This window comes from Oncorhynchus gorbuscha, linkage group LG11 (assembly GCF_021184085.1).
Source record: "Oncorhynchus gorbuscha isolate QuinsamMale2020 ecotype Even-year linkage group LG11, OgorEven_v1.0, whole genome shotgun sequence".
Taxonomy (NCBI): Eukaryota; Metazoa; Chordata; class Actinopteri; order Salmoniformes; family Salmonidae; genus Oncorhynchus; species Oncorhynchus gorbuscha.
The window spans coordinates 63,827,367-63,854,825 of record NC_060183.1 but is presented as its reverse complement, the minus strand read 5'-3'; the positions used below and the strand labels follow the sequence as shown (position 1 = coordinate 63,854,825).

General features: G+C 41.1%; 1 protein-coding gene and 1 long non-coding RNA gene across 2 annotated transcripts in view; one reads left to right on the top strand and one right to left on the bottom strand.

Moving 5' to 3' along the window:
- Nucleotides 1-375: 375 nt before the first annotated feature.
- LOC124049100 lies at nucleotides 376-10,490 on the top strand. The gene is made up of 3 exons (XR_006841356.1): nucleotides 376-553; nucleotides 707-791; nucleotides 10,129-10,490. It is a non-coding gene; the product is annotated as an uncharacterized LOC124049100 (long non-coding RNA).
- Nucleotides 1,382-27,459, bottom strand: part of LOC124049099 (GDNF family receptor alpha-2-like) — an 86,015-nt gene continuing 59,937 nt past the window's right edge. The window contains exons 6-10 of the mRNA XM_046370446.1: nucleotides 7,666-7,775; nucleotides 6,147-6,287; nucleotides 5,721-5,905; nucleotides 4,817-4,864; nucleotides 1,382-4,012 (exon numbers count right to left, since the gene is read on the bottom strand). Of these exons, the coding sequence (XP_046226402.1) occupies nucleotides 3,878-4,012; nucleotides 4,817-4,864; nucleotides 5,721-5,905; nucleotides 6,147-6,287; nucleotides 7,666-7,775 (619 nt within the window). The 3' untranslated portion in view covers nucleotides 1,382-3,877. The remainder of the gene's footprint in view (nucleotides 4,013-4,816; nucleotides 4,865-5,720; nucleotides 5,906-6,146; nucleotides 6,288-7,665; nucleotides 7,776-27,459) is intronic.

The following is a 27,459-nucleotide window of genomic DNA, read 5'->3' as shown; positions in this document are numbered from 1 at the left end:
AACTCTACAGCATACAATGACATTGTCCACATACTTTGGTCATGTAGTGTACTTCATAGTAGTAGCTGATGTCTTTGTACTAGATGAAACCACTTGCTGAGACAAAGTAGGAAAAACATAGACACACATCAATACAGATCTCATGATGTTTGTATTAGTCAATCACACAGAAAACTCAGGTATTGTTACAGATGTTTTTATTCAGGTCTTTAGACACATATTTCATTTACGCTGCTGTAGCTCAGTAAAAGCGTACATAGAAACCTGCACCTTATAATCCTCCCCTCCTCTCCCTCCTCTTCTTGCTTTTCTCTCATTTTCTCTCTCCCCCTCTTCTTCTCTCACTCTCTATTTTTCTCTCTCTCACAGCAGGAAAAGAAAAGATGACAAGTACAGTAAGACCTGACAGAGTGTTGGCACCACCAGTATCCATGGCAACAGATGATTTACACACATTCCCCGGAGACAAGTGTGTGTCACGCCTCTGTCCGTGTTCTGGATCTCCACTAGCCTCACACTCCAACATATAAAAATACTCCACAGAGTTTCAGAGGTATAATGCACACAATTATAATACACACACACACACACACACACACACAAATATATAATACAAATGTATACACTCAAACTGCTGCACACAGCTGTGTAGTGAGATTTACTTTTTTAATCATATTTTTACATGATTCTATTTTTCTTTTTACAGTTTTAACAACACAACTGAGATAGAAAACCACTTCAACTTACAATAGTGTCTGCAGAAGTCTGCAAAGTGTCCTTGACGTGTTTCTGTAAGTTTGTGTGTATTTGTGTTTGCACGTGAGGGTGGAATATGTGTGTGTGTGCGCACGTGTGTGTATTAACCATCTGCCAGGCAGTGAGGACTAAAGAGGTTGAGGGAGAAAGTCTGCAAGGTTTCTTTAAGGAGTTGTGTGTGTGTGTGTGTGTGTGTGTGTGTGTGTGTGTGTGTGTGTGTGTGTGTGTGTGTGTGTGTGTGTGTGTGTGTGTGTGTGTGTGTGTGTGTGTGTGTGAAAGAAAGAAAGATAGAAATGCTATCACTGCTGCTGACTGTGTGTGTGTGTGTGTGTGTGTGTGTGTGTGTGTGTGTGTGTGTGTGTGTGTGTGTGTGTGTGTGTGTGTGTGTGTGTGTGTGTGTGTGTGTGTGTGTGTGTGTGTGTCTGTCTGTCTGTCTGTCTGTCTGTCTGTCTGTCTGTCTGTCTGTCTGTCTGTCTGTCTGTCTGTCTGTCTGTCTGTCTGTCTGTCTGTCTGTCTGTCTGTCTGTCTGTCTGTCTGTCTGTCTGTCTGTCTGTCTGTCTGTCTGTCTGTCTGTCTGTCTGTCTGTCTGTCTGTCTGTCTGTCTGTCTGTCTGTCTGTCTGTCTGTCTGTCTGTCTGTCTGTCTGTCTGTCTGTCTGTCTGTCTGTCTGTCTGAGATGTGAAGGTTACTGAGGTCAGAGACAGAGGAACAGTCCCTCTTATCTGGACTTTTTGCTCCAATCACATTAGAGTCTGTGCAGTCTAGTCCAATTCCAGTAGTGTCCATCTAATGAAAGTAGAGTCAGAGGCCCTAGCAGATTAGTCCTCTCCTTGATTGTTGCCCTGTCCAATTCTTCACACTTTAGGTGTAAAGTCAGAGTGCGAATTACCGCATGACATTCAGGGTGGGTCTCTATTGAAAAAAATGTATGGGCCTAATAATGAAGATGTCATTTAAACAGTAGAAATGAATGACCTTTTAATGTGGCATGAACACAACCAGTCATGATATTTTCATCTGATTGCCAAACAAATCACTTCAAAAAGTAGGCTACCTGTGCATGTTGGTATACTCCAAAATAATTCCAGAATTCCAGCATATATACTCACGTCATTTGATGAATGGAAATAGACATTTGTTACAAAACACCAAACAGTGTGTCTAATGACATTCAGAGGTTGCCATTGATTAGGCCTGCATTAATTGATGCATCTTGCTGACAAATGGACATTTTTTTGTAGCCTGAAAAGTCGGGACACCTGAAATGCGTCTGTATCTGTCCTAGGAAAACGGGATGGTTACCCTAACACACAGTGTCATCTTACTAGGCCACAATGTGTTTTACCATGAACTTCTAATAGGCCTACCAGTAGCCTATTGCCAGTCGCTGTGAAAACGCTCCCTATAGACTACTTTCAATGCATTTTTCAGAAAAAGGTGGGTAAACAGCGTTTGCTTGCGTTTACCCACCGCTAGGTCTACACCACTGCCGGTAGCCTACCCTCTCAGCCGAGGCAGTTTTACACACATGAACACACACGTAGAAAAGGAAGCCTACATTCAATGTAATACATGAGTTGAATCAAAACATGTTTTACATCCTAGTTCATGAGCTGTCCATAACTCATGAGTTAATGCTTGGAGTCTTCACAGATCAGTGACATAAAACAGTAACTTTAGTTCCTTACATGAATTACATTATTGACGGTGTTATTTGTCATAAATAAGTATTTAACAATTGAATTAGAACATTGAACTTAAACCTTGTACGAATCCTGGATCTTGGAGATTTCTGTAGATGTACTGTAAGTGTAACTATGCCAACATGACATTTTATGATGTGAAAACATAAATCCAAAATGATGTAGACCTATGCCATAATCAGATGCTTCTAACCAAACAACCTTAAAGGCCTACTTTCATTAATGTATACTTGATGGATGGACTGGATGCACATTGGTGTCCAGCTATAGGCTAGTTGGTTAGTGATACTGTTGACCATCATCAGCTGATCTAGGAAAGAAAACACATATTGATAGAAAATAATAAAGCTAAATAAACAGTCTGGTACTTCTGGCCACGGGTGGCACGGAGAACACCAGTACCCACACGCACCTGAAAAACAAAGCAATGAGCCTCTAAACAGCTGACCGACAAAAGCAAACAATGATTAACCAACAAATAAATCTAATGCATTGGAATAAAGGCTATTTTTTTATCAAGGACTTCCTCAAATGAGGAAGTACAAAGGAAAATCTATGCGTAAAGGAGCTCAGCTGAGGCCAAAATTCAGCAGTACTAAGTGGACAGCGCATCTACATAGAAATAAATGGTTTAAACCATGACAGAGAGATAGGGGTGTTTGTTTCATTTGTAAGCTTTTATTCTCATATTTACCACTGTAAAACATATTTACCACTGCATTTTAAACAAATAGGAGAATAGTTAAATTAGCATTATTTAGCGACCCCCCCAAAGTTTGACTTTAGTTGCATTTAAGGGAGCTAACGTCTCATTCAGGTGAGCTGAGCCCCCCCCCGTCTCCCCTGTAATTCGCACCCTGTTTACAGTTTATTTTAAAATGCATATGAGGATGAATTTCTGGAGGTACAGTGTCCCATCAGATTTTTAGGAAGTGCGTCTTTTGGCAGCACACTTCGCCAACTCATTCTGCACTCTATCAGTTAGACATCAGAACTACAATCTCAGCCAAAGTGTCTATACACTCAGAAACACCAAGACAAAGGGTGGTAATGCAGACCTGAGAGTCCACAGTGTTCAGGGTGGGAGGATAGGACAGGGCATGTGTAGAATCATCCATCCAGTGTCTGTCTCCTTCTCTCTCTCCCTCTCTTTGTCTCTCTGTAGAATGAGTGCCAGTCTCTTCTCTGTCCTCTCTCTCTTCTCCTCCTCATCTCATCTCATCACTTCTCCTCTACAATACCTTTCCTCCTTTCTTCAACTCTGCTTTCATCTTCGCTCAGTTTTTCTGTCGATGTTGTTGTTTTGACATGGTAGTGGAGGATGTGATGTCACAGAACTTCCTGCGGGTGGCGTTTGAGCTTCCTGTCTGACCCCGAGGACAGGGTTTCGAGGTCAGCAGTCAGGAGTGTACATGTGTACTACAGAGCCTGGAGCAGAAGCCCCAACATGGACATGCACACACTCACACACTCTCTCACAATCAGAGTTCCAGGGGCTGCTGCAGAGTGCTGGGCTCTACCCTCTTCTCCCTTAGAACCCTGTGCCAATAACACCTGAGAGAGAGAGAGAGAGAGAGAGAGAGAGAGAGAGAGAGAGAGAGAGAGAGAGAGAGAGAGAGAGAGAGAGAGAGAGAGAGAGAGAGAGAGAGAGAGAGAGAGAGAGAGAGAGAGAGAGAGAGAGAGAGAGAGAGAGAATTAAACATAAGATGTAAATGTGTTTTGAGGAGAGAGAGAGAAGATGAGAGAAAGAGGGGAAAGACAGGATTGAGTTATGAGTGAATAGATGGATGGATGAACAGAGTGATGAAGATAGTTGATGGACAGAGTAGATGGAGATGCAGAGAATAGTAAACTATATTTGACAAATGGACAGAATGTGGAGGAATGTTACAAAGCAGGAGGAGTGATTTCAGCCAGGTTGCTCAAAATTCACTTTGAAATTGAACATCCATCCATTTCCAGAGGATGTTGGGAGATGCAGTTGAGCACTAATACCATCAAGTAGGCTTGGGTTTTGCTAAAGCATTGTGAACAGGGATGGTGGATGGGTGTGTGTTCAATCCCAGTGTTAGACTTAATTTTTTTGTTTGAACCCTATCCCAAACCTTAACCCTTAACGTAACCATTAAGGAATTCATGAAAGAGGAGTCGCAGCAGGAGGAGCAACATAGTCTCTCAAAAACACCTACAACAGACACTGATGTCAAATTTGTTGCTTTCATACAACCTGCTATTCAGAGACAGACATGCAAGCACACACACACACACACACAAACGCACACATGCAAACACATGCACACACACTCACTCACTCACACACAAATTCACAGACGCTAATGCACAGACACTCACACTCACCTCTTCACACTCAAAGTCATTGGAGGGAATGCACTTTTGTTCTCCATCCTGTAAAAAAAAACATACACCATCAGTATTGACTTACACACAGCATGAGCAACAGCAACACACTCACCAGACTCATGTAATGTATCCTATACTTTCTCTCTCTCCCTCTCTCACTCTCTTGTGCGCACGCCAGTATCTCCAGTTATCTCCCTCTCCCATCAGCCCCTCTCTGGGTCTCATTAGCATATCTACGCCCGTCACTTGGCTGGAAGAGCCAATCAGATCTTATCTCTTCTCAGAACAAGAAGAGCTGTTTTCATGGCCAGGAAATGAAGAGAATAATAGAGAGCAGAAAACTGAGAGAGAAATAACTAGTTAACGTTATTAAACACACACACCCCCACACCCTCCCCCTGCCCTCTACGTGATCAGTCTGAATGTCAGGAGTTCTGTGCAGGAGGCAGCAGTCCTGGGATTAGACTCCCAGCCGACAGTTTAAACATACACTACAGTATACACACGCACACGCAAAATCATGCACGAACGCACACACATACACACCCATGTATGTATACATATACAAATAGCATGAATAATTCCATTCTATTCCACACTGTTACCTTTGTGTATTATTTCTGTGTGTGCATTCCCCCCTCCAGGCTCCATTCCAGTTAGACTTATATAGAGCGGCAGGACCAGATATTTCAAATAATTAAATAATTCATAGATTATGCCCAATATCCGCTATGAAAGTAGATACACTTCTTCACCTGAACCAACGTCACTACACACACACACACACACACACACACACACACACACACACACACACACACACACACACACACACACACACACACACACACACACACACACACACACACACACACACACACACACACACACACACACACACCTTAAGGTTGGCGCAGGTTGAGAAGACACAGGTGCTGTCCTGAGGCTTGATTTCATTGGCATGGAGCGAGGGGGCAGGCTTAGAGTTGAGTGGTGGCTGTATGGGAGGAAAGGGTGTGGCCAAAGACTCTATAACAGGAAGTACACTCCCCTCTGGACCATAGCCAAACGCCTGGATGGCATTCTCTACAAAAACAGGCAGGAGAAAAGGAGAGAAGATACAGGTTGTGACTTTAAGAGAGGCAAGATGGAGTGCAGGTATTGTAGCTAGGTCACTGTTATTTAAAAAAAACACCTAGGGACCTCTCTCTCTCACACACACACACCAACATCACTACACACACACACACACACACACACACACACACACACACACACACACACACACACACACACACACACACACACACACTGGCACTCCACTCACTGAGGCAGGTGTTGTGTGTGAAGTCTCTGAGGAAGGCGTCACACTCATTTTCCTGGTTGCCAGTCCCTCTGCAGGAGCACCAAGGAGAGATGGTGCTGTTACTGGGACTGCTGTCCATGTAGTTAGGAGTCACATCAGACCCTGGAGAGAGAGGGGGGGATGATAGTAAGGACCAAGAGTATGTTTGAAGAACACTTCTGCTGGGACAGAAACCTCTCCATCAAATTGCTGTAATATGGACAAAGTGTATGTAAAAAAAAACATTCTGATGTTTTGGGTTAATCCATTTCAATTCAATCACTTTTTTGACAGCACACCTTTTGATTTGAATAAAACGTTTCATACATATTAGCCCATTGTAGAAGTGCTCTGAATGTGACTTTCTGGACCTGAATGTCAAAACATTCAAGAGATAAAGTTGACCTATTTTGCATACCCCACCGTACCATGTTAAATCCATGTCTCATCACTGAAAAAGATAAACGTTTGAGATTTATAGAATGTAAAAGTTTACAAACAGGGTTGTCAAACTATTAAAAAAGAATAATATTTTTTTTTAAATTATATGTCATTTTTTTTAACCTAAATGTCAATTATCTGAACACGCCTAAACTCAGATTTGTTCATATTCCCATATGTTGTAACTTATTTTACATCATCAACACAAGGTTTTTGTGTTGTGCCCGACATCGGTTGAGACACAAGATGCTCTTGAATACATGGTGGGTGTCATGTTTTGGCTGATAAAATGGGAAAAAAATGATATATTTTGACTTTCAAAAGGTACCAGAAAGACGTTGGAGGTTCACATATTAGAGAATGTTGACTTGAATGGGAATATCTGTTGTTTTTAAATTATACTGTCAAACTTCCATAGGAAACCTTTTGAAATCATAGAAATACAGATAATTCAACAGACATGACCATTTAAGTTGACATTCGACGGTGAGTGGATCGGCGGCCATCTTTGTGGTAGTCGTTTCAATTTCAAGGGCGTACCAGCAGTGGTCTGAAGGAATCCATTTTATGAATTCTATTTCTATGACTGAAATGACACACATCTTGTATTCAAGAGCATGCTGTGTCTCAACCGATAGCGTCCACAACACAAAAACCTTTGATGATGCAAAATAGGTTAACTTTGAGTACATTCTCCAGAATGTTTTGGCATTCACGTCCAAAACGTCCCTTGAAATCAAACAGGATAATGTCAAAAAGTGATTGAATTCAAATGACTTTACCCTTTTATCATCACACAGGTGCAGTGAAATGTGTTGTTTTACAGGGTCAGCCATAGTACTACGGTGCACCTCGAGCAAATTTGTGTTATTTGCCTTTCTCAAGGGCACACCAACAGATTTTCGGCTAGGTGTGTGTGTGTGTGTGTGTGTGTGTGTGTGTGTGTGTGTGTGTGTGTGTGTGTGTGTGTGTGTGTGTGTGTGTGTGTGTGTGTGTGTGTGTGTGTGTGTGTGTGTGTGTGTGTGTGTGTGTGTGTGTGTGTGTGTGTGTGTGTACTCACCAATAAGGCCTACGTAGGCCATGAGGCAGCCATGGTAGTTATCATGGGGACAGCTGGTGATGGAGTGACCAGTCATCTGACAGTTCGTATGGAAATCAGCCAGTCTTGATCTACATGCACACACACAGGCACATTTTACATTTTCATCATAACACAATGTATGCAGTTCTGTCCTTGAGCTGTTCTTGAGCTGTCTATGGATGTTCTGTATTATGTCATTCTGTATTATATTTCATATTATGCGTGGACCCCAGCAAGAGTAGCTGCTGCTTTTGCAACAACTAATGGGGATTCTTATAAAATACCAAATACATGGTCATTTTACCATTTTACTTGCAGTACGGTCTATGATCATGCTGTAGGGTTATTTTATGGGATAGATTGTTTTCTAAGTGACTGTTGTATAGTTCTAAGATATTGTGAATCAGTTGTTCTGAATTGTAATGTTAATGAATGATCTACCTAGAAACTATTTTGCACTTTTCTGATGTTAGAATTGTTGGAATAAAATAGAAAATGGTTGAGTTGATGCATGGCTGTAATTGGGTTTTGACTAGACTCGATGGTATACCGTTTGTCAGAATTTACTTTTCGTAGCAGGTTAGGAGAACTTATGCAGCAGGTTAGGACAATTAACATAGCAAGTTAGGAGAATTAGGTTCGAGTTAGTTAAAGGGTTGGCTAAAATGCAACTAAAAAAATATATAATTTTGACATAAACGCTATCCCATCTAAACATGACCTTGTAACTGTGGTCAGTTCATCCAAAGATTATGGATATACTGACAAGATTACATGTCCCTGTGCTGTCATAACTCCCCTGTGACGATCTGAAGGATCAGGTTACAGTGGGTCCACTCTACAGCGTGCTCTCTCTCGTAGAAGGGGAGAGCGGGAAGTCGGCTGTTTTATGGCAGTCGTAACATATACTGCCTCTATGCTCTGTAGTGTTCGGGATTGGAATGTAAACAGTGGAACACAGAGAGACATCAAAAACGTGAATAATTAAACAATATTTCGATTTTGGACAATGTGGTAGTGGTACGTGGACACTTAAGGGACAGTCATGGCGAGTTTGTTTCATTTGGTGATCTCATGAAGGACAAGAAACACTCATTACTGTGTCTTTGGTTGTGTATACTTCTTAATTATGGGTTTACATCTAAATATTGTGAAACATATGTGATTAAACATGAAACTATTTGTGAAAAGATGTAATGTGATGCTGACCTTCTAAATGAGAAAATATGGGTTTTCATATAAAGTTAACCAAATCAGTGGCCACGCCCATGTGAGCATAGACATTACGTTGCCGTCATGGACCACCCTTTTCTCCATAAAATCAACTCCTGAAAAAAATGTACATTAGACCAGAAAATACTGACTCTCCAGCAGACGGGACCGGCGATTCCAACAGAGAAGACAACAACGACATACAGGCGTAAATATATACATTGCAATTATTTTCGAATGAGCGGCCGTTCATGTGCAATGGATTAGCATTTCAAATAATATAATTATCAACTGTGTGTAGTGAATTCATTTTGTCTTTCCCACTTTTATCTGTCCCCACCCCTTTCCATTGTCTACCAAGCCATCATCAACGGTTTAGCCCACTAGGGACATATCAATGCATTGTGTTATTAGCCAATAAGTAGTAGTAGCCAATAACGATATTGTTTGTTTGTGTATTTCTGTGATTTGTCTAGTTAGTTAGTAAATAAATAACTAAGCCAATTTGTATATACCTGGTTCATTTTGGAGACTAGGGTACATGCAAATATCCAAGGGTTTGCGACATAATAAGTAATGAGAACTGATGAGGAAATATTGACACATTAAGAGAAGACTAATCGATAAGATATCTGAAGAGTCGATTCGGGAAATAGAGACTGTATAAACATTTTCCCTTGGTGCCTCGACTTAAAGTTTACATGACTAGTTTAATAATAATTACACACAGAGAATTGGTTTGAGAAAATAAAAGTTTTCACATTTAATGATAGTCACAGATACGACACTGCCATAACAATGGGAGTAGTTGTCCACCAACGGCACAGCGAGCTGTCTAGCTCCCGCCTATCCTTTCTTTGGATTGGTGGATATATCTCATTATTGTAAACCTTTTTGGAATATTCAAAATTTAGCTTATAAGCCATTCGCACTCTCTCATTGACCTCCATACAAAAACTCCTTGCTTGGTGGGCGAAACTACAAAAAAATACCACCTGCTGGAGGAGACAGATTTTCCTCTATGTTGGGCCTCTTCTCCTCTCTGGTTCATCATTAAATCAGCAAAAGAGTAATCAGTATTCATTCAGTGTTTGTCTACAAAGTGAGTCATCCATCCACCATATAAGGAACCCTTAAACTACAATACTATCATTGCACATTTTAAAAACATGTCATTTATTATCTTTTACGGTTCCATGTTAATCTGAGTCCTTCTCTCATTTTGTACAGATGACTGTTGAAGAGTCTCAACCCCATGAAAAGTCAACTCTCTACTCCTACACCATCCATTCTCACTAGTCATGGGAAACTGAGGCTTTCTGAAGCCTTTAGGGCTTTCACCAAATTGTGCTGAAAAACAGTTCATTACTCTGAGCTTTTAACACAATGCACATTAGTGACATCTTCTGGTCAGCAATGAAAAGCAGCGATGTTAATATAAAGTACATGTTTTTCCACAATATCCATCAAATGGCCATGGCACAGCAGTTAGTTATGAGTCTTAGTAGCCTCCAATCCATTACCATTACAGGGTTGCACCTTCCATCATGCTTCCCTTTTTTTGTTTTGAATTCATTTTTTTACTGTCAAAAGCTGAATCAGTGGCATTATATAGGATGCTTAAAGACAGAAGCTTATACTTTTCTCAATAAAACTAACTGTTTAAACAACAATGTGCAGAAAGTGTGGTGTCACATGAAACAATTTTCAAAATATTGTAACGATTCAACCCCATTCCCTGTAGTCTGAGTGTTCTGATCCCCTGGACCCCAAATCTACCTGCTACCATTCAGGTGAAGCTACATGAAAACATGTAAATGTGTAAGTACGGTGACCAGTAGAGGTCAGTGTTTGAAAGCAGCTTGGAATCGAAGATAGAACCGGAACGACATTGAAATCAGTGGGATCTTGCATTTTGCAACACGATTTGAAAAACCACATAATCAAACAAAGCTTCGGACGTCATTGATCATGTGATAATGTTTACTTTGCAACAAGCATTAGTACGTGTTAGTTCAGAAGTACTTTGAAAACTGCATTGATCATGTGATAATGTTTACTTTGTAACAAGCATTAGTACGTGTTAGTTCAGAAGTACTTTGAAAACTGCATTGATCATGTGATAATGTTTACTTTGCAACAAGCATTAGTACGTGTTAGTTCAGAAGTACTTTGAAAACTGCATTGATCATGTGATAATGTTTACTTTGCAACAAGCATTAGTACGTGTTAGTTCAGAAGTACTTTGAAAACTGGATTGATCATGTGATAATGTTTACTTTGCAACAAGCATTAGTACGTGTTAGTTCAGAAGTACTTTGAAAACTGCATTGATCATGTGATAATGTTTACTTTGCAACAAGCATTAGTACGTGTTAGTTCAGAAGTACTTTGAAAACTGCATTGATCATGTGATAATGTTTACTTTGCAACAAGCATTAGTACGTGTTAGTTCAGAAGTACTTTGAAAACTGCATTGGAGCACAGGTATCAATCGTCCCATCACTCATTCTCACAGTCCACTCCGCGATTTCCTGGTTGCAACATTTCTAATGGTTTCAGTTTATGTGACAAAACAAGCAGTCATTGTGTAGATACTCATTGTACCATCTAAACTACTGTGAAATATTTTCAATAACAAAAAGTATTGTATTTTCAGCTTTTTGAAGCTGGTGTACAAAACCAAAAGTAAAAGACAAAAAAAACTAAACCCAAGAACGGGAAACATTGAAATAGTGCACATAGAACAGATCTACTGCTTCTTACGACTTGTTTTCAATAAAATTGACAGATCTATAACTCACATTTCTATGTGAATTTGGTCAGGCCGCCAAAAGAGTTACATTTCTCAGCTTTAACAGCTTTTTGAGGAGGAGAGGAAATGAACCCTAGAACCCCAAAGAACTTCCGGGGTGTTTGTAAATAACTAGCTAGCTAGCTTATTCTAGTTGTTTTCTCTAAGCCAAAATTTGCATTTTGACCACATTATTCATGGGTGGGTTGATCCTTGTGACCTGGGAAAATCTATTTTAGAAAATGTAAGTTTATAGATTTCCCAAAGAATCATCTCATCGGGCAGCATTGCCTGCATGGATAGTAACATTAGCAGCAGGAGGTGGTGTGCAAAGATGTGCTACACATCATGGGTAAGTTGTTTATCATGTTAAACATGATAACATCAGCTAGCGAGCAACATATACTGTAAATAGGATAGACAGCCATCCAATATTAGTTTAATTTGCTGCAAACAATGATGTTAGCTACCTAGCTAGGAGCTATTTAACAGGTTTCCAGTCCCAGAGAGAGAACTATGACAATTTAAAAAACACAATTGCAACAAAATATAAAATGTTATTATATCACTTGAGAATAATGAAGCAAGTCCTGGTCTGATTTCTATGTTTCCTAACCTCAGATACAGAGACTTGTGAACGCTGCTAAACCCTGTCTGCGGATGAAGGTCCCAGGGAAAGTCCTGAAGAGACTGAAGGGTATATCTCCAATGGATTACATATGTAATTGCTTTACTGCTAGAATTGGTTGTAGGACTACAAAAAAACTGTTAAAAGTAACAATGCATAGACCTAGAATATGCATGGCCAACCTTGCTGCTAGAGATCTAGCTACTGGGTGTGCAGTGTCGTGACTTGACTTTAACATTAATCTGAAGAGTGTTATTTATCTAATAAACTAACTATGTTTAATTGTTACCTGATTAAATTATTCATGTAACCATTGACTCAATAGGATCTGGGGCACCATGAGAGTGGTTCTTTATGAATAAATAGTTACCATCTCCCTAATTAAACTCTAAAAGATCTACCTGTCACATCTATATACAGTCAACTTATAAATCATATCCTCGTATAATATCACCATTCTGAACAGTCATAACCTCCTTGCATCTCCTTGCAGAAATTGGTTTAATTGTTTATTTACTATCTAATTAAATGGGAACACAGGATAAACACACACACTCTGCACTGGTTATTGACTGGAAACATAATACGCTGAAAACAGGTCCCTAACGGAATGATATCTCAAAGTGCTGTACAGAAACCCAGCCTAAAACCCCAAACAGCAAACAATGCAGGTGTAAAAGCTCTCATGTGTGTTTTAGTGTTATTTTCCTTAAAGCAAGCATAGAAGTAGCTCATCTGATAGGTTCATGTCACTGGGCAGCTCTCGGCTGTGCTTCACTTTGTAGTCTGTAATGGTTTGCAAGCCCTGCCACATCAGGCGCGCATCAGAGCCGGTGTAGTACGATTTGATCTTAGTCCTGTATTGACGATTTGCCTGTTTGATGGTTCATCGGAATGCATAGTGGGATTTTTTATAAGCTTCCCAGTTAGAGTACCGCTCCTTGAAAGCGGCAGCTCTAGCCTTTAGCTCAGTGCGGATGCTGCCTGTGATCCATCGCTTCTGGTTGGGGTATGTACGTACGGTGACTGTGGGGACGACGTCATCGATGCACTTATTTTCTTGTTTGCTTATGGTGGAATATCCCTCATTCAATGATGTCTTAGTGACAGCCCCTGACTGTGGTGTTATGTAAACGGCTACAAAGAATACAGATGAAAACTCTCTTGGTTAGGTAGTCTGGTCTACAGCTTATGGATACTTGTTAAAGAACAGATGAAGAGGGAAAGAGGGACAGAGACACTTAACATTGCCACATCCAGAAACTACTCTCACCTACAATAACCAAATATTTTGCACACAAACCACCACCCACTTTGAGCAAGAAGTCATGAATGTATTTACATGAAATGCCTGGGTTCACCTGGGATCTCTCGGTGAACGGGGCAGCCTTGGAAAGGGGGTTGGGCCTTTTCGCGGGACGCTTGTAAGGCTCTGATTGTCCGAAATGGTTCCAACTACTCTTCTGCTGTTGTCCGGTATCCGGTGACTTGTCATGTAGTCCTGAACAGAACTACAGAGTTGATTTTCCTTCCATTCTCTCTTGAAGATACTTATTTGAAGATAGGCTAGCCAGACATATTGATGGTTCCCCAGTGGTGTGATGAGAGTAGCATAATACGATGGTTTGAGCACAGTAACGGGATGGTCATACTTAAATTCACTTCCGAATATACCTTCCTTAGGACAGCTAATCAGCCGTACCAGTGATTGTCCGGGAGAGGATTTTATCACCTCCACCTCGTATTGAGATTCAAAGTTCAAACCATTTTAAACATGTAGCTGCCACTTCATGCTTTTTTCTGGTTCAATGTGTTAATTTGTTAAAACGTCATTTATACCTTTTGCTCGATAGGGGTGGTTCTGGCAAGCTGGCATGCTCCCTGACCTCACTCCGGGGCAGTGATTACACACTGTGCAAGGGAAAACAATTATCTCTCATAACTTCTCAAATCACATCCCTCTCTTAACAAAAACACTTTCATAATTTTTAAATGACTTGCACAACCCATAGTATGGAAGCTTCATCCATGTAGCGGGTATACTTTACAAGTTACAGTATTTCCTTTATAACACTTTTAAGGACAGCATAAATAACAAACAAAATCACAAGAGTGTTCTATTGATCGAACGTTCTACGTTCAAAATATTGTTCCAGTATTTGCATTTGAACGTGTTAGAGTTTCAGAGGGAAAAGTTCTGTTGAGACATAGCACATTCCTCTTTGTGAATTTTGAGTGCACAGACCTGGATCTTCTCCCTTGTTTACAACAGGGTGTGAGTGTCAATCCCCACTAGTACTATCCTCCCCTCTCTACGGGTGAAATGGGGTTTGATTGAAGTTATTCATTTCAAATCTGATCTGACCTATTTGGTTTCTCGTGGTCAGTCATGACAGGAGGTTTCTGTTCCAGCCCAGCCCTGACATTCTGCTTATTATTTGTATTAGACACTATTCATTTAACTATTCATCTCATATGTTGGAGATGGATGTCTAAACCTACTAACCATTTACATAGGCGTTCTTTGTATAATATTAAATAAAGTGTTGATTCTTTGAATTTAGTATCGTGTATTTTTTGGTCATTGAACATTTATTTTTTGCCTGTTTTATTTGGTTGTCACTCAAATGATGTCTGATGGTATTGCACATATTTGCAGCAGAAGCTGATGTCCTTTATCATTGGTGTGGGTATAACAATCCCTATATGGCTGACCTAGGATGCAACCCCTGTCCACAACTGCACTTCATACCCACGAAGCAGAGTCCATTATTCTACAAAAAAAACATGATATTGGTTGGGCTAGGATAACAATACTTTAGGTCTCAGGTCACGTGACATCACCACATGATGGCTACTAGGGCTTTGTCTCACTTTGTCTTTCTTTAATTACTCGCATCCCATCTCTTCACCTGTATTGTATCGCAACTGTATTGGAAGAGAAGGTACAGGGTCCCTCCACTCTGACCTTCTTCTCCAACCGGATTTGAGAAGAATGTGATGAGAGAAGAGGTGATAATCGAGGAAGGATGAATTGATAAAAAGCCTGGCACTCACCTGTCAAATCAAATCAAATCAAACTGAATTTGTCACATGCGCTAAATACCGTGAAATTCTTACTTACAAGCCGTTACCCAACAATGCAGTTGAAGAAAATATTTACCAAATAAACTAAAGTAAAAAAAGTTATAAAAAGTAACACAATAAAATAACAATAACGAGGCTATGTACAGGGTGTACCGATACCAAGTCAATGTGCGGGGGAACAGGTTAGTCGAGGTAATTTGTACATGTAGGTTGGGATAAAGTGACTATACATAGATAATACACAGCGAGTGGCAGCAGTGTAAAAACAAATGGGGGGTGTCAATGTAAATAGTGCGGGTAGCCATTTGATTAATTGTTCACCAGTCTTATGGCTTGGGGGTAGAAGCTGTTGAGGAGCCTTTTGGTCCTAGACTTGGCGCTCCGGTACCTCTTGCCGTGCGGTAGCAGAGAGAGCCGACTATGACTTGGGTGACTGGAGTCTTTGACAATTATTTGGACTTTCCTCTGACACCGCCTAGTATATAGGTCCTGAATGGCAGGAAACTTGACGTACTGGGCCGTACGCACTACCGTCTGTAGCCCCTTATGGGCAGATGCCGAGCAGTACCATACCAGGAGGGGATTCAACCGGTCGGGATGCTCTTAATGGTGCAGCTGTATAACTTCTTGAGGATCTGGGGACCCATGCCAAATCTTTTCAGTCTCCTGAGGGAGAAAAGGTGTTGTCATGCCCTCTTCACAACTTTCTTGGTGTGTTTGGACCTTGATAGTTCATTGGTGATGTGGACACCAAGGAATTTGAAACTCTCGACCCACTCCACTACAGCCACGTCGTTGTTAATAGGGGCCTGTTTGGCCAACCTTTTCCTGTAGTCCACGATCCGCTCCTTTGTCTTGCTCACATTGAGGGAGAAGTTGTTGTCCTGGCACCACACTGCCAGGTCTCTGACCTCCTCCCTATAGGCTGTCTCATCGTTGTCGGTAATCAGGCCTACTACTTTTGTGTCATCAGAAAACTTAATGATGGTGTTGGAGTCATGTTTGGCCACACAGTCATGAGTGAACAGGGAGTGCAAAAGGGGACTAAACACGCATCCCTTAGGGGCCCAGTGTTAAGGATCAGCGTGGCAGATGTGTTGTTGCCTACCCTTACCACCTGGGGGCAGACCGTCAGGAAGTCCAGGATCCAGTTGCAGAGGGAGGTGTTTAATCCCTACGCTGAGCTGTAGTCAATGAACAGCATTCTCACATAGATATTCCTTTTGTCCAGGTGGGAAAGAGCAGTGTGGCATGCGATTGAGATTGCATCATCTGTAGATCTGTTGGGGTGGTATGCGAATTGGAGTGGGTTTTGGGTATCCGCGATGACCAGCCTTTCAAAGCACTTTATGGCTACCAACATGAGTGCTACAGGGCTGTAATAATTTAGGCAGGTTACCTTCGCTTCCTTGGGCACAGGGACTATGGTCGTCTGCTTGAAACTAGCTCATGTGCTACTACACACACCCCTCTGCTACACTCAATGACGTCCTCCTTCTCTTCATCATCCTAAGCACACTGACCCCTCTTCTGCATTAACTGACCACCTCCTTTTCCTCATCAATCTCAGCAGCCAGCAGAGTGTACTATGTGAACTGAGTCAATCTAGCACACACAGAATTCATTTTGTGGGTATTTCATTCTGCTACATTGACTCTGATTTATACTGTCAGTGTAGTGAGAGGTGAAAGGGGTGTGACTAGTAGAGGTGAGTTATAGTAGCAACTGTGATGTGATGTCATCCCCCTTATACTTGAATTTGTGTCTCCTTTCTATTATAAATGTACCTATACTTGAATACCGTAAGCATCTCAGCTGCGGGAGGATCCCCTCCGGCAATATTGTGCTGATTTGCTTCATTATGCTACACTCACTGTCCTCCTTCTCCAGTAGTTGACAAGCTAACTACAAGTGTCATTTGATTAGCGTTTGCACCCTGGCCCGATCAGCCATACAGAAACGGAACTCATACATTATATGGCGACTTTGCAGCCCACCCTTCACAATGGTCACTCTCCAGGGGATTTTTCTCTGGCCTCCACTATCCGTGCTCTACCCTTTTGGTTCCATTGGTTACAACTGATGTGAGATTATTTATGGCATGAATGCCCAATGTAGACATAATGTATGATGGGATTAGTATTGGCATTGTCGGGATGTCCAACGCACTTGTACATATGGATTGTAATTTCTATACTAAAACAGGATTAGCAAATTGTTTACATTTTGTTGAGATGTTTTCTGCATTTGAAATAATACTATTAGAAATAGGAAAACCATTCACACATCTGAGAACATACGTGTGTGGGAATCATTTGCTAATAACGTGAAAGAAAATAAAAGGCTGATACTGGCAAGAGCAGTGTGAGGGTTTTCTTTTTGATTAGACAATTAACGAGGCTCACCATGTTGAAGGATACCAGATCTGACTGCTACAGCAACATCCCTTCATTAAAATGGATGAGTGCAAGCCTTACCCTTGTAATGAAGGTAGGCCTTAAAGTGGAACTGACAGCATTTGAACTACTTTGCAGATATGAAACAAATAGACAATCATAATATCAGTCAAAAATATCACATTCTCAGTTTATGCTACAAAACCAACTTTATAAGACGTTTAAAAAATAGTTTCTATTTGACTCAACATTCCATGACGTACACAAAGGCACTGTTGGTAGAATAGTTGGATGTAGGTCAATGCATGATTAATATTATTCACCAATAGTTCTTGGTAGTCCAGAAAATATTGCTATCAGATTGTAAATCCCAGCTGGCCTGGAACATTGTTGCTGCCTCCGTTCGGGATGCACTGTTTCAGTTTCAATGACTCAATATGTTGGACAAAAACAGATGACTGTAACTAAGGCTGGGAATCTCAATACAATCAAACTAGCAAGGTCAATGATCACAAGTCAGTCATAGCATGGCTAATAGGCTAGCATATCTATTTATGTAGCAAGCTAAAAATACGGAGCCGGACGTTAGCTAGCCAGCTGCTATATAACATGTAAACAGCCAAGCTAACCAGCTCTGTTAGGGTGAGTAAAATGGTCAGAGTGAGTTCAGTTCTCTTATTTGTGTCTGGAAGTAGCTAGCTAGCAAGCTAGCCAACTTTAGCCAGTTAGCTTGGGTGCTTGATTGCATGCAAGCTGCAGAAGGACGAGTAGGCTACAATTTTATTAGTGCAATTTTGACGGCCAACTAGCTGAAAAAGTTAGACAGGGTTTATCTAATGTTCCTAGGTTAGATTTTACCTCATCTTACTCTTGCTAGCATTAGTTGTTGATCTTGTTGTTGTTGATCTGCATAACTGAGGAAGAGCCTACATTTTCATGGTTGTTTGATCAATAGGACTGTAGTAAAGTTCCCAAATGTAAGAAGATTGACATTCTGTATCCAGTTCAAAATGAATGATGAAAGGCCTGTGTAACAAAGAGCTCGTTTGCATAAAGGCCTACTGTAGTTCTGGTTGGCTATGGTGCACCGATCTGCGTAGACTCCGGTCCTGGACGAGACAGATGTTTTTTTTTTTGTTAGGTTTTATTTACTGCAGTGTCTATTAATTGTCCAAACACACAGCCACGTTCCCACTCTATATTGCTATCGACTTTTCACAAATGCCTCAGTATACATAATTCCCAAACATTCTAAGAATGTATGAAACCGTGAAAATGACTATATATACAGTAAGTGCTCACTTGTCAGATTATTTTTTTTAAGTGTTTTATTAAGATTTCATTTTGCTAAATTATGTCATTTCCATTTTAAGGATGACTTTCACGGGAGAGAGACATTATTAGCAAATATCATGAGGGTGTCCAGAAAGGAATATTTTAAGGGTAATTTAAATTAATTTCAAAATACAATTGCAATTGCAAAATGCAATTTGTTTGCTTCATGTTATGTATCATCCTGTTGTAATTACATGCAGTTCAACATTATCACCACAAGGTGTCAGTGCTAGAATTGGTATTATAGTCTAGCTTTACTGTAAACAAACCACTTCCACGGTCTCGTATGTGGTATTGATAATACATGCCTAGCACAAGCAAGCTGTTCATTAAAACTACAATATGTTTCTTAGTTGAAAGTTAAAGGTCAATACACCTGGATAAAATATATTTGCGTTTTGAGGAAACAGATGAAGAGCAAGGGGAGACAGATCATCTCATCTTGAAAAGCAGTCAGAACTAAACATTTCGGATTACTCCATGCAAAATAATTGCGCACATTTAGCTCGCTATCATCAGAGTTTAACAGCAAGTAGCTGCATGCTTTTCATGATCAGTAAACATCAATTGGTCATGTAATTTCCAATCTTCTGTGGGCTCTGCCTGTCAAGCAGCAGAATGGCGCATTTGCCGATATACTGTTAGCTAATAATGTTAACTACCATTAGAAAATGTAAAATCAAATCAAATCAACCTTGTTCAGTTGGTTAAACATGTTGGTAAGTAGACTTAATGTACTTGTTCCTCCAACAACGTAGGCCTACCTAGCAATGTTAGCAAACATGATCACCTTTTCAACATTGTTTTTAAGAGTGTTTAATCATGATTGCTGCTGACAGACATGATAGGTGACATTGATTGATGGACCACGTCAATTTAACTAGCTAGCTAATAACAGATCACGTCAATATGGCTAGTTAACAAGCAAATCTTCAGGGGATAAAGTAGATGGATAGCAATATCCAAATACTGTTTGATTTGCATGACATCTTTAGAGGTGATGACAGTAAAGTTAGTCGGACTGATAACTTTACAAGGACAATGTCTAGCTCTTTCCAAAAGCCTTAACTCTGATGAAGCAAGCTAAATGACACATATAATCTAGTAAATTGCCAATTTAGGCTCTTTTTAAACCTATATGCCTCCTTTGAGGCAGAGAGAGGGTGAGAGAGAGAGAGAGGGTGAGAGAGAGAGAGAGGGAGAGAGAGAGAGAGAGGGTGAGAGAGAGAGAGAGGGTGTGAGAGAGAGAGAGAGAGGGAGAGAGAGAGGTGAGAGAGAGAGAGAGAGAGAGAGAGAGAGAGAGAGAGAGAGAGAGAGAGAGAGAGAGAGAGAGAGAGAGAGAGAGAGAGAGAGAGAGAGAGAGAGAGAGAGAGAGAGAGAGAGAGAGAGAGAGAGAGAGAGAGAGAGAGGCATATACTCTCTCTCTCTCTCTCTCTCTCTCTCTCTCTCTCTCTCTCTCTCTCTCTCTCTCTCTCTCTCTCTCTCTCTCTCTCTCTCTCTCTCTCTCTCTCTCTCTCTCTCTCTCTCTCTCTCTCTGCCTCAAAGGAGGCATATAGGTTTAAAAAGAGCCTAAATTGGCAATATACATCATGATTTTCTCCACATAATTTAAAAAGAAATGTAAAAAGCATGTCAAACATCCTTCCTCCAAATGAAGCCTGTATGTGAGAATGTGAGAATTACCAGAACAATCCAAGATACCAAAAACATTTCGGGCTACCATGGCGTGGAACCGCTATCTCTCTATGTATCCTATCACACTCTTTTGCTCTCTTTCATTGTCCTGTTGAGTGTAATTGCAGTGAAAGTGTGTTTGTGTGCATGTTTATGTCTCCTGTAGGGAGTAATTGAGTGTGTGTTTGTGTGTGTGTGTGGTATGTCATGTGGTTATCAGCAGTACCAGAGTAGTGTGTGAGCACAAGCCTCCTAAGGAAAATGTGTGACAAGAATATTATTACAGTGTGTGATTGTGAGGGTGTGCATACAGTGTATTTGGAAAGTATTCAGACCCTTTTACATCTGCATCGAGCTAAAGGCTAGAGCTGCCGCTTTCAAGGAGTGGGAGACTAATCCAGATGCTTATAAGAAATCCCGCTATGCCCTCAGACGAACCATCAAACAACCAAAGCGTCAATACAGGATGAAGATTGAATCCTACTACACCGGCTCTGATGCTTGTCAGATGTGGCAGGGCTTGAAAACTATTACGGACAACAAAGGGAAACCCAGGTACCACGTCCATCTGTACAAACAATAGTACGCAAGTATAAACACCATGGGACCACGCAACCGTCATACCACTCAGAAAGGAGACGTGTTCTGTCTCCAAGAGAAGAACGTACTTTGGTGCGAAAAGTGCAAAGCAATCCCAGTACAACAACAAAGGACCATGTGAATATGCTGGAGGAAACAGGTAAAAAAGTATCTATATCCATAGTAAAACGAGTCGTATATCGACATAACCTGAAAGGCTGCTCAGCAAGGAAGAAGCCACTGCTCCAAAACCGCCATAAAAAAGCCAGACTACAGTTTGCACTGCACATGTGGACAAAGATCATACTTTATGGAGAAATGTCCTCTGGACTGTTGACACAAAAATAGAACTGTTTGGCCATAATGATGCTTGCAAGCCGAAGAACACATCCCAACCGTGAAGCACGGGGGTGGCAGCATCATGTTGTGGTGTGGAGGGACTGGTGCATTTCACAAAATAGATGGTATCACGAGTAAGATTAAATTATATGTATATATTGAAGCAATATCTCAAGACATCAGTCAGGAAGTTAACGCTTGGTCGCAAATGGGTCTTCCGAATTGACAATGACCCCAAGCATACTTCCAAAGTTGTGGCAACATTGCTTAAGAACAACAAAATCAAGGTATTGGAGTGGCCATCTCAAAGCCTTGACCTCAATCCTATGACTCTTATTATGAAACCGCTGCATTCCTATGCCTCCCTATTGAGCATTGAAAGGGATATCAACCAGATTCCCTTTTCTATGGCTTCCCTACAGTCACAAGACATAGTTTCAGGCTTTTATTTTGAAAAATGAGCGTGAACGACAACATTGCGTCAGTGGTCAGCTGGTGGCTCTCAGAGTGGTTTGTGCGTAATAGACAAAGGCGGCCATTTCTCCTCTCGCTCCTACTAAGAAGCCAATTGTCCCAGTTGCTATATTATCGAATAGATATTTGAAAAACACCTTGAGGATTGCTTATAAAAAACGTTTGCCATGTTTCTGTCGATATTATGGATCTAATTTGGAATATTTTTCGGCGTTGAACAAATGGAGGTATTTCGGCTATAAAAAGAATAGTTTTGGAACAAAATGAACATTTGCTGTCTAACCGGGAGTCTCGTGAGTGAAAACCTCCGAAGCTCATCAAAGGTAAACGATTTAATTTGATTGCTTTTCTGATTTTCGTGACCAAGCTGCCTGCTGCTAGCTGCACATAATGCTATGCTAGGCTATCGATAAACTTACACAAATGCTTGTCTTGCTTTGGCTGTAAAGCATAATTTCAAAATCTGAGATGACAGGGTGATTAACAAAAGGCTAAGCTGTGTTTCACTATATTTCACTTGTGATTTCATGAATATGAATATTTTCTAGTAAGATTTTTTGACCGTTGCGTTATGCTAATTAGTGTATTTGATGAAAATGTTCCCGAATCCGGGAGGGGTAGTTCTAAGAAGTTAAACAATTTAAAGGCAATGTTACCAAATACTAATTGAGTGTACGAAAACTTCCGACTTCAACTGTATGTGAGAATGCTGTTCATTGACTACAGCTCAGCGTTTAACACCATAGTGCCCACGAAGCTCATCCCTAAGCTAAGGACCCCGGGACTAAACACCTCCCTCTGCAACTGGATCCTGGACTTCCTGACGGCTTCCCCCAGGTGGTGAAAGTAGGCAACAACACATCTGCCACGCTGATCCTTAACACTGGGGCCCCTCAGGGGTGTGTGCTTAGTCCCCTCCTGTATTCCCTGTTCACCCATGACTGCGTGGTCAAACATCACTCCAACACCATCATTAAGTTTGCTGACGACACAACAGTGGTAGGCCTGATCACCGACAACGATGAGACAGCCTATAGGGAAGAGGTCAAAGAACTGGCAGTGTGATGCCAGGACAACAACATCTTCCTCAATGTTAGCAAGACAAAGGAGCTGATCGTGGACTACAAGAAAAGGCAGGCCGATGTCACGACTTCCAGCGAAGGTGGCTCCTCTTCCTGTTCGGGTGACGCTCGGCGGTCGTCGTCACTGGTCTACTAGCTGCCACCGCTTCCCTTTTCTTTTTCTGTTGGTTATGTCTATTGGTTTCACCTGTTTCTTGTTTGAGGTTTTGTTTCAGAGTTATTTAAGCCTTCTATGCCCGTCTGCTTTTGTGCAGGCTTGTTCTCTGTTCTGTTTGTGGATGGTTGTGTTTTGTTATTTTTCAGACTGTATGGTGTCCTGTTTGGGTCGGTCATTATTTCGCCTGTTGTTATTTTTCAGACTGTTTGGTGTCCTGTTTGGGTCGGTCATTATTTCGCTTGTTGTTTTTCCCTAAAGTAGTTTTTCCCTAAACCTCTGCTCTTTGCGCCTGACTCCGCACCCACCACTCCTAGCTACGTGACAGCCGAACAGGCCACCATTAACATCGACGGGGTTGTAGTGGAGCGGGTCGAGAGTTTCAAGTTCCTTGGTGTCCACATCACCGACAAACTATCGTAGTCCAAACATACCAAGTCAGTTGTGAAGAGGGCACGACAAAACCTTTTCTCCCTCAGGACACTGAAAAGATTTGGCATTTGTTCCCAGACCCTCAAAATGTTATACAGCTGCACCATCGATATAATCCTGACCGGTTGCATCACTACCTGGTATGGCAAATGCTAAGCATCTGACCTTAAGACGCTACAGAGGGTGGTGCGAACGGCACAGTACATCACTGGGGCCAAGCTTCCAGTTATCCAGGATCTGCATAATAGGCGGTGTCTGAGGAAAGCCCATCAAATAGTCGGAGACTCCAGTCACCCAATTTATAGACTTTTTTCTCTGCTACCACATGGCAAGTGGTACCAGAGTGCCAAGTCTAGGACCAAAAGGCTCTTCAACAGCTTCTACCCCCAAGACATAAGACTGCTGAACAAGTCATAAAATCGCCACCGGACAATTTACGTTGACTGACCACCCCCTCCCTTGTGTATATGCTGCTACTCGCTGTTTGTTTGTTACCAATGCATAGTCACGTCGCCCCCCCCCACATGTACAGATTACCTCAACAAGCCTGTATCCCCGTACACTGACGGTACCGGTGCCCCCTGTATATATCCTCATTATTCTTATTCTTATTGTGTTACTTTTTATTTTAGTCTACTTGGTACATTTTTTTTTTCTTCTTGAACTGCACTGTTGGTTAAGGGCTTGTAAGTCAGCATTTCGCGGTAAAGTCTACACTTGTTGTATTCGCCGCATGTGTAAAATAAAGTTTTTCCACATTTTGTTACGTTACAGCTTTATTCTAAAATGGATGAAATTATTAGTTTTCTTCTCATCTCACCCCATAACGATAAAGCAAAAACACGTTTTGATTTTTTTTGCAAATGTATAAAAAATAAAAAACTGAAATATTATATTTACATGAGTATTCGCACACTTTATCAGGACTTTGTTGAAGCTCCAATTACAGCCTCTAGTCTTCTTGGGTATGACGCTACAAGCTTGGTTCAAGCATCTCTGCAGCACTCCACCAATCAGGCCAGTATGGAAGATTGACCAGACGGAAGCCACTCCTCAGTAAAAGACACATGAAAGCCCGCTTGGAATTGGCCAAAAGGCACCTAAGACTCTCAGACCATGAGGAACAAGATTCTAAAGTGTAATGAAACCAAGATTGAACTCTTTCACCTGAATCAGGTGTCACGTCTGGAGAAAACCTGGGACCATCCCTACGGTGAAGCATGGTGTAGGCAGCATCATACTGTGGGTTGTTTTTCAGCGGCAGGGACTGGGAGACTAGTCAGGATCGTGGGAAAGTTGAAAAGAGAAATCATTGATAAAACCCTGCTCCAGAACACTCTGGACCTCAGACTGGGGTGAAGGTTCACCTTCTAACAGGACAATGACCCTAAGCACACAGCCAAGTCAACGCAGGAGTGGCTTCAGGACAAGTCTATAAATGTCCTCAAGGACCCAGCCAGAGCCCGGACTTGAATCCATCGAACATCTCTGGAGAGACGCTCCCCGTCCAACCTGACAGAAATTGAGAGGATCTACAGAGAAGATTGGGAGAAAATCCCCAAATCAAATCAAATTGTATTTGTCACACGCTGAATACAGCAGGTGTAGACCTTACAGTGAAATGCTTCCTTAACCAACAATGCAGTTTTAAGAAAAATAGATAAGTAAAAAAAATCTTTAAAAAAAATCTAAATAAAGAGCAGCAGCAAAAAGGTGCGCCGAGCTTGTAGTGTCAAACTCAAGGTTCTTCAACAAAGTACTGAGTAAAGGGTCTGAATACCTGTTTTTGTTTTTTCATTGATAAAGGAAAAAAAAATTGTCAATCCATTTTAGAATAAGGCATTAACATAACAAAATATGGAAAAGGTCAAGGGGTCTGAATACTTTATACTAGCTTTATAGTAACTGTATACTAGCTTTTTAGTTGGTGTTTTAATGTGCAATAAGCATATAACAATGATATAATGAATTGGCAACTCGTTCTAATTCTGAGAAATAAGGTAGGTAACTTGATTTCAACATGTGAACAAAGTGGACAGGCTAGCATGCTGTTCAAACTGTTGGAGACGAACAAAATGTTGTGTTCATAACAATTAAACTTTTCTACCTTGTTAGCTGAATTCAACGCTTGTGAAATTATACCTTGATCCAAGTTGGCTAAACCTGAAATATAAATATTAGCTGGCTACTCACTAGCATGTGGGCTTGTACTAGAGAGATTGTTTATGAGACGGGTGATCATTTTTTTTCATGCCTGCTACATTATCAGTGAATGTGCATTATGCATGGTCCTGGTTAAATTTGTTAACAAAAGGGCATTTTTATAGAAGACCTGAAAGCTAGATCAGTGATTATTGCCAAAAAGCAGGTACAACTATTTGGATCAAATAATGATGGTTGTCATGAAGGCTTATACAGTGCCTTGCAAAAGTATTCGGCCGCCTTGAACTTTGCGACCTTTTGCAACATTTCAGGCTTCAAACATAAAGATATAAAACTGTATTTTTTTGTGGAGAATCAACAATAAGTGGGACACAATCATGAAGTGGAACGACATTTATTGGATATTTCAAACTTTTTTAACAAATCAAAAACTGATAAATTGGGCGTGCAAAATTATTCAGCCCCCTTAAGTCAATACTTGTAGCGCCAGCTTTTGCTGCGATTACAGCTGTAAGTCGCTTGGGGTATGTCTCTATCAGTTTTATATCTTTATGTTTGATGCCTGAAATGTGCCAAAAGGTCGCAAAGTTCAAGGGGGCCGAATACTTTTGCAAGGCACTGTATATTCAGGTATGATTACACAAGCTCTGACTTCATTACATTATAGTTGACTGTTGATGCTAAATGCTGTGGATTTGACCTTTAATTGTACAACAAAGCTTATTTAGAGAAAGGATTGAAAAAATCAAGATATGTATTGTGAATCGCTCATAGTCTGAATGCTGTGCTGTTGACATTCTCATAGAGGTAAGTCACTCCATGGGAGTGTGTGTGCGCATGCCTGTGTGTTTTTGGGTGTGTACGTGGGTATCGGTTTATGTGTGTGAGGATGGATGAGAATTGCTTTACAGGAACCTTTAAAATGGGCACATACACACACTGACCTCTGTGCCATTGGTTCGGAGGAGCTGTGATGGTGCATGTGGTGTCTGATTTATAGTCCACAATCAAAGGGTGGAGTGTGTGTGTGTGTGTGTGTGTGTGTGTGTGTGTGTGTGTGTGTGTGTGTGTGTGTGTGTTCATATTCTAAAAGAGAACTGTGTTGAAATACAAGACAGACAGGAAAGGTTTGGTGGTTCTGGTTCTGGTGGCATGCATTGAAACACATGGATTTCTCGTGGCTTTGCAAAACAACTGAATTAACTGACTTGTTTTCAAATAAATGTCAACATATAACATCACATTAAGGTGTGGGCCGTTCACTGTATTACAAGGAACAAAAGTAACTCTATTTGCTCCAGCAGCTGGCATATTCTGTCCGTTCACATTTCAACTGTAGGAAGATGGCAGCTCTCAACACCCGACAACAGAAAGAGTTGGCCGCTACCATCCGAAACATTGTTCGTGAGGAAATTACCTCTGCT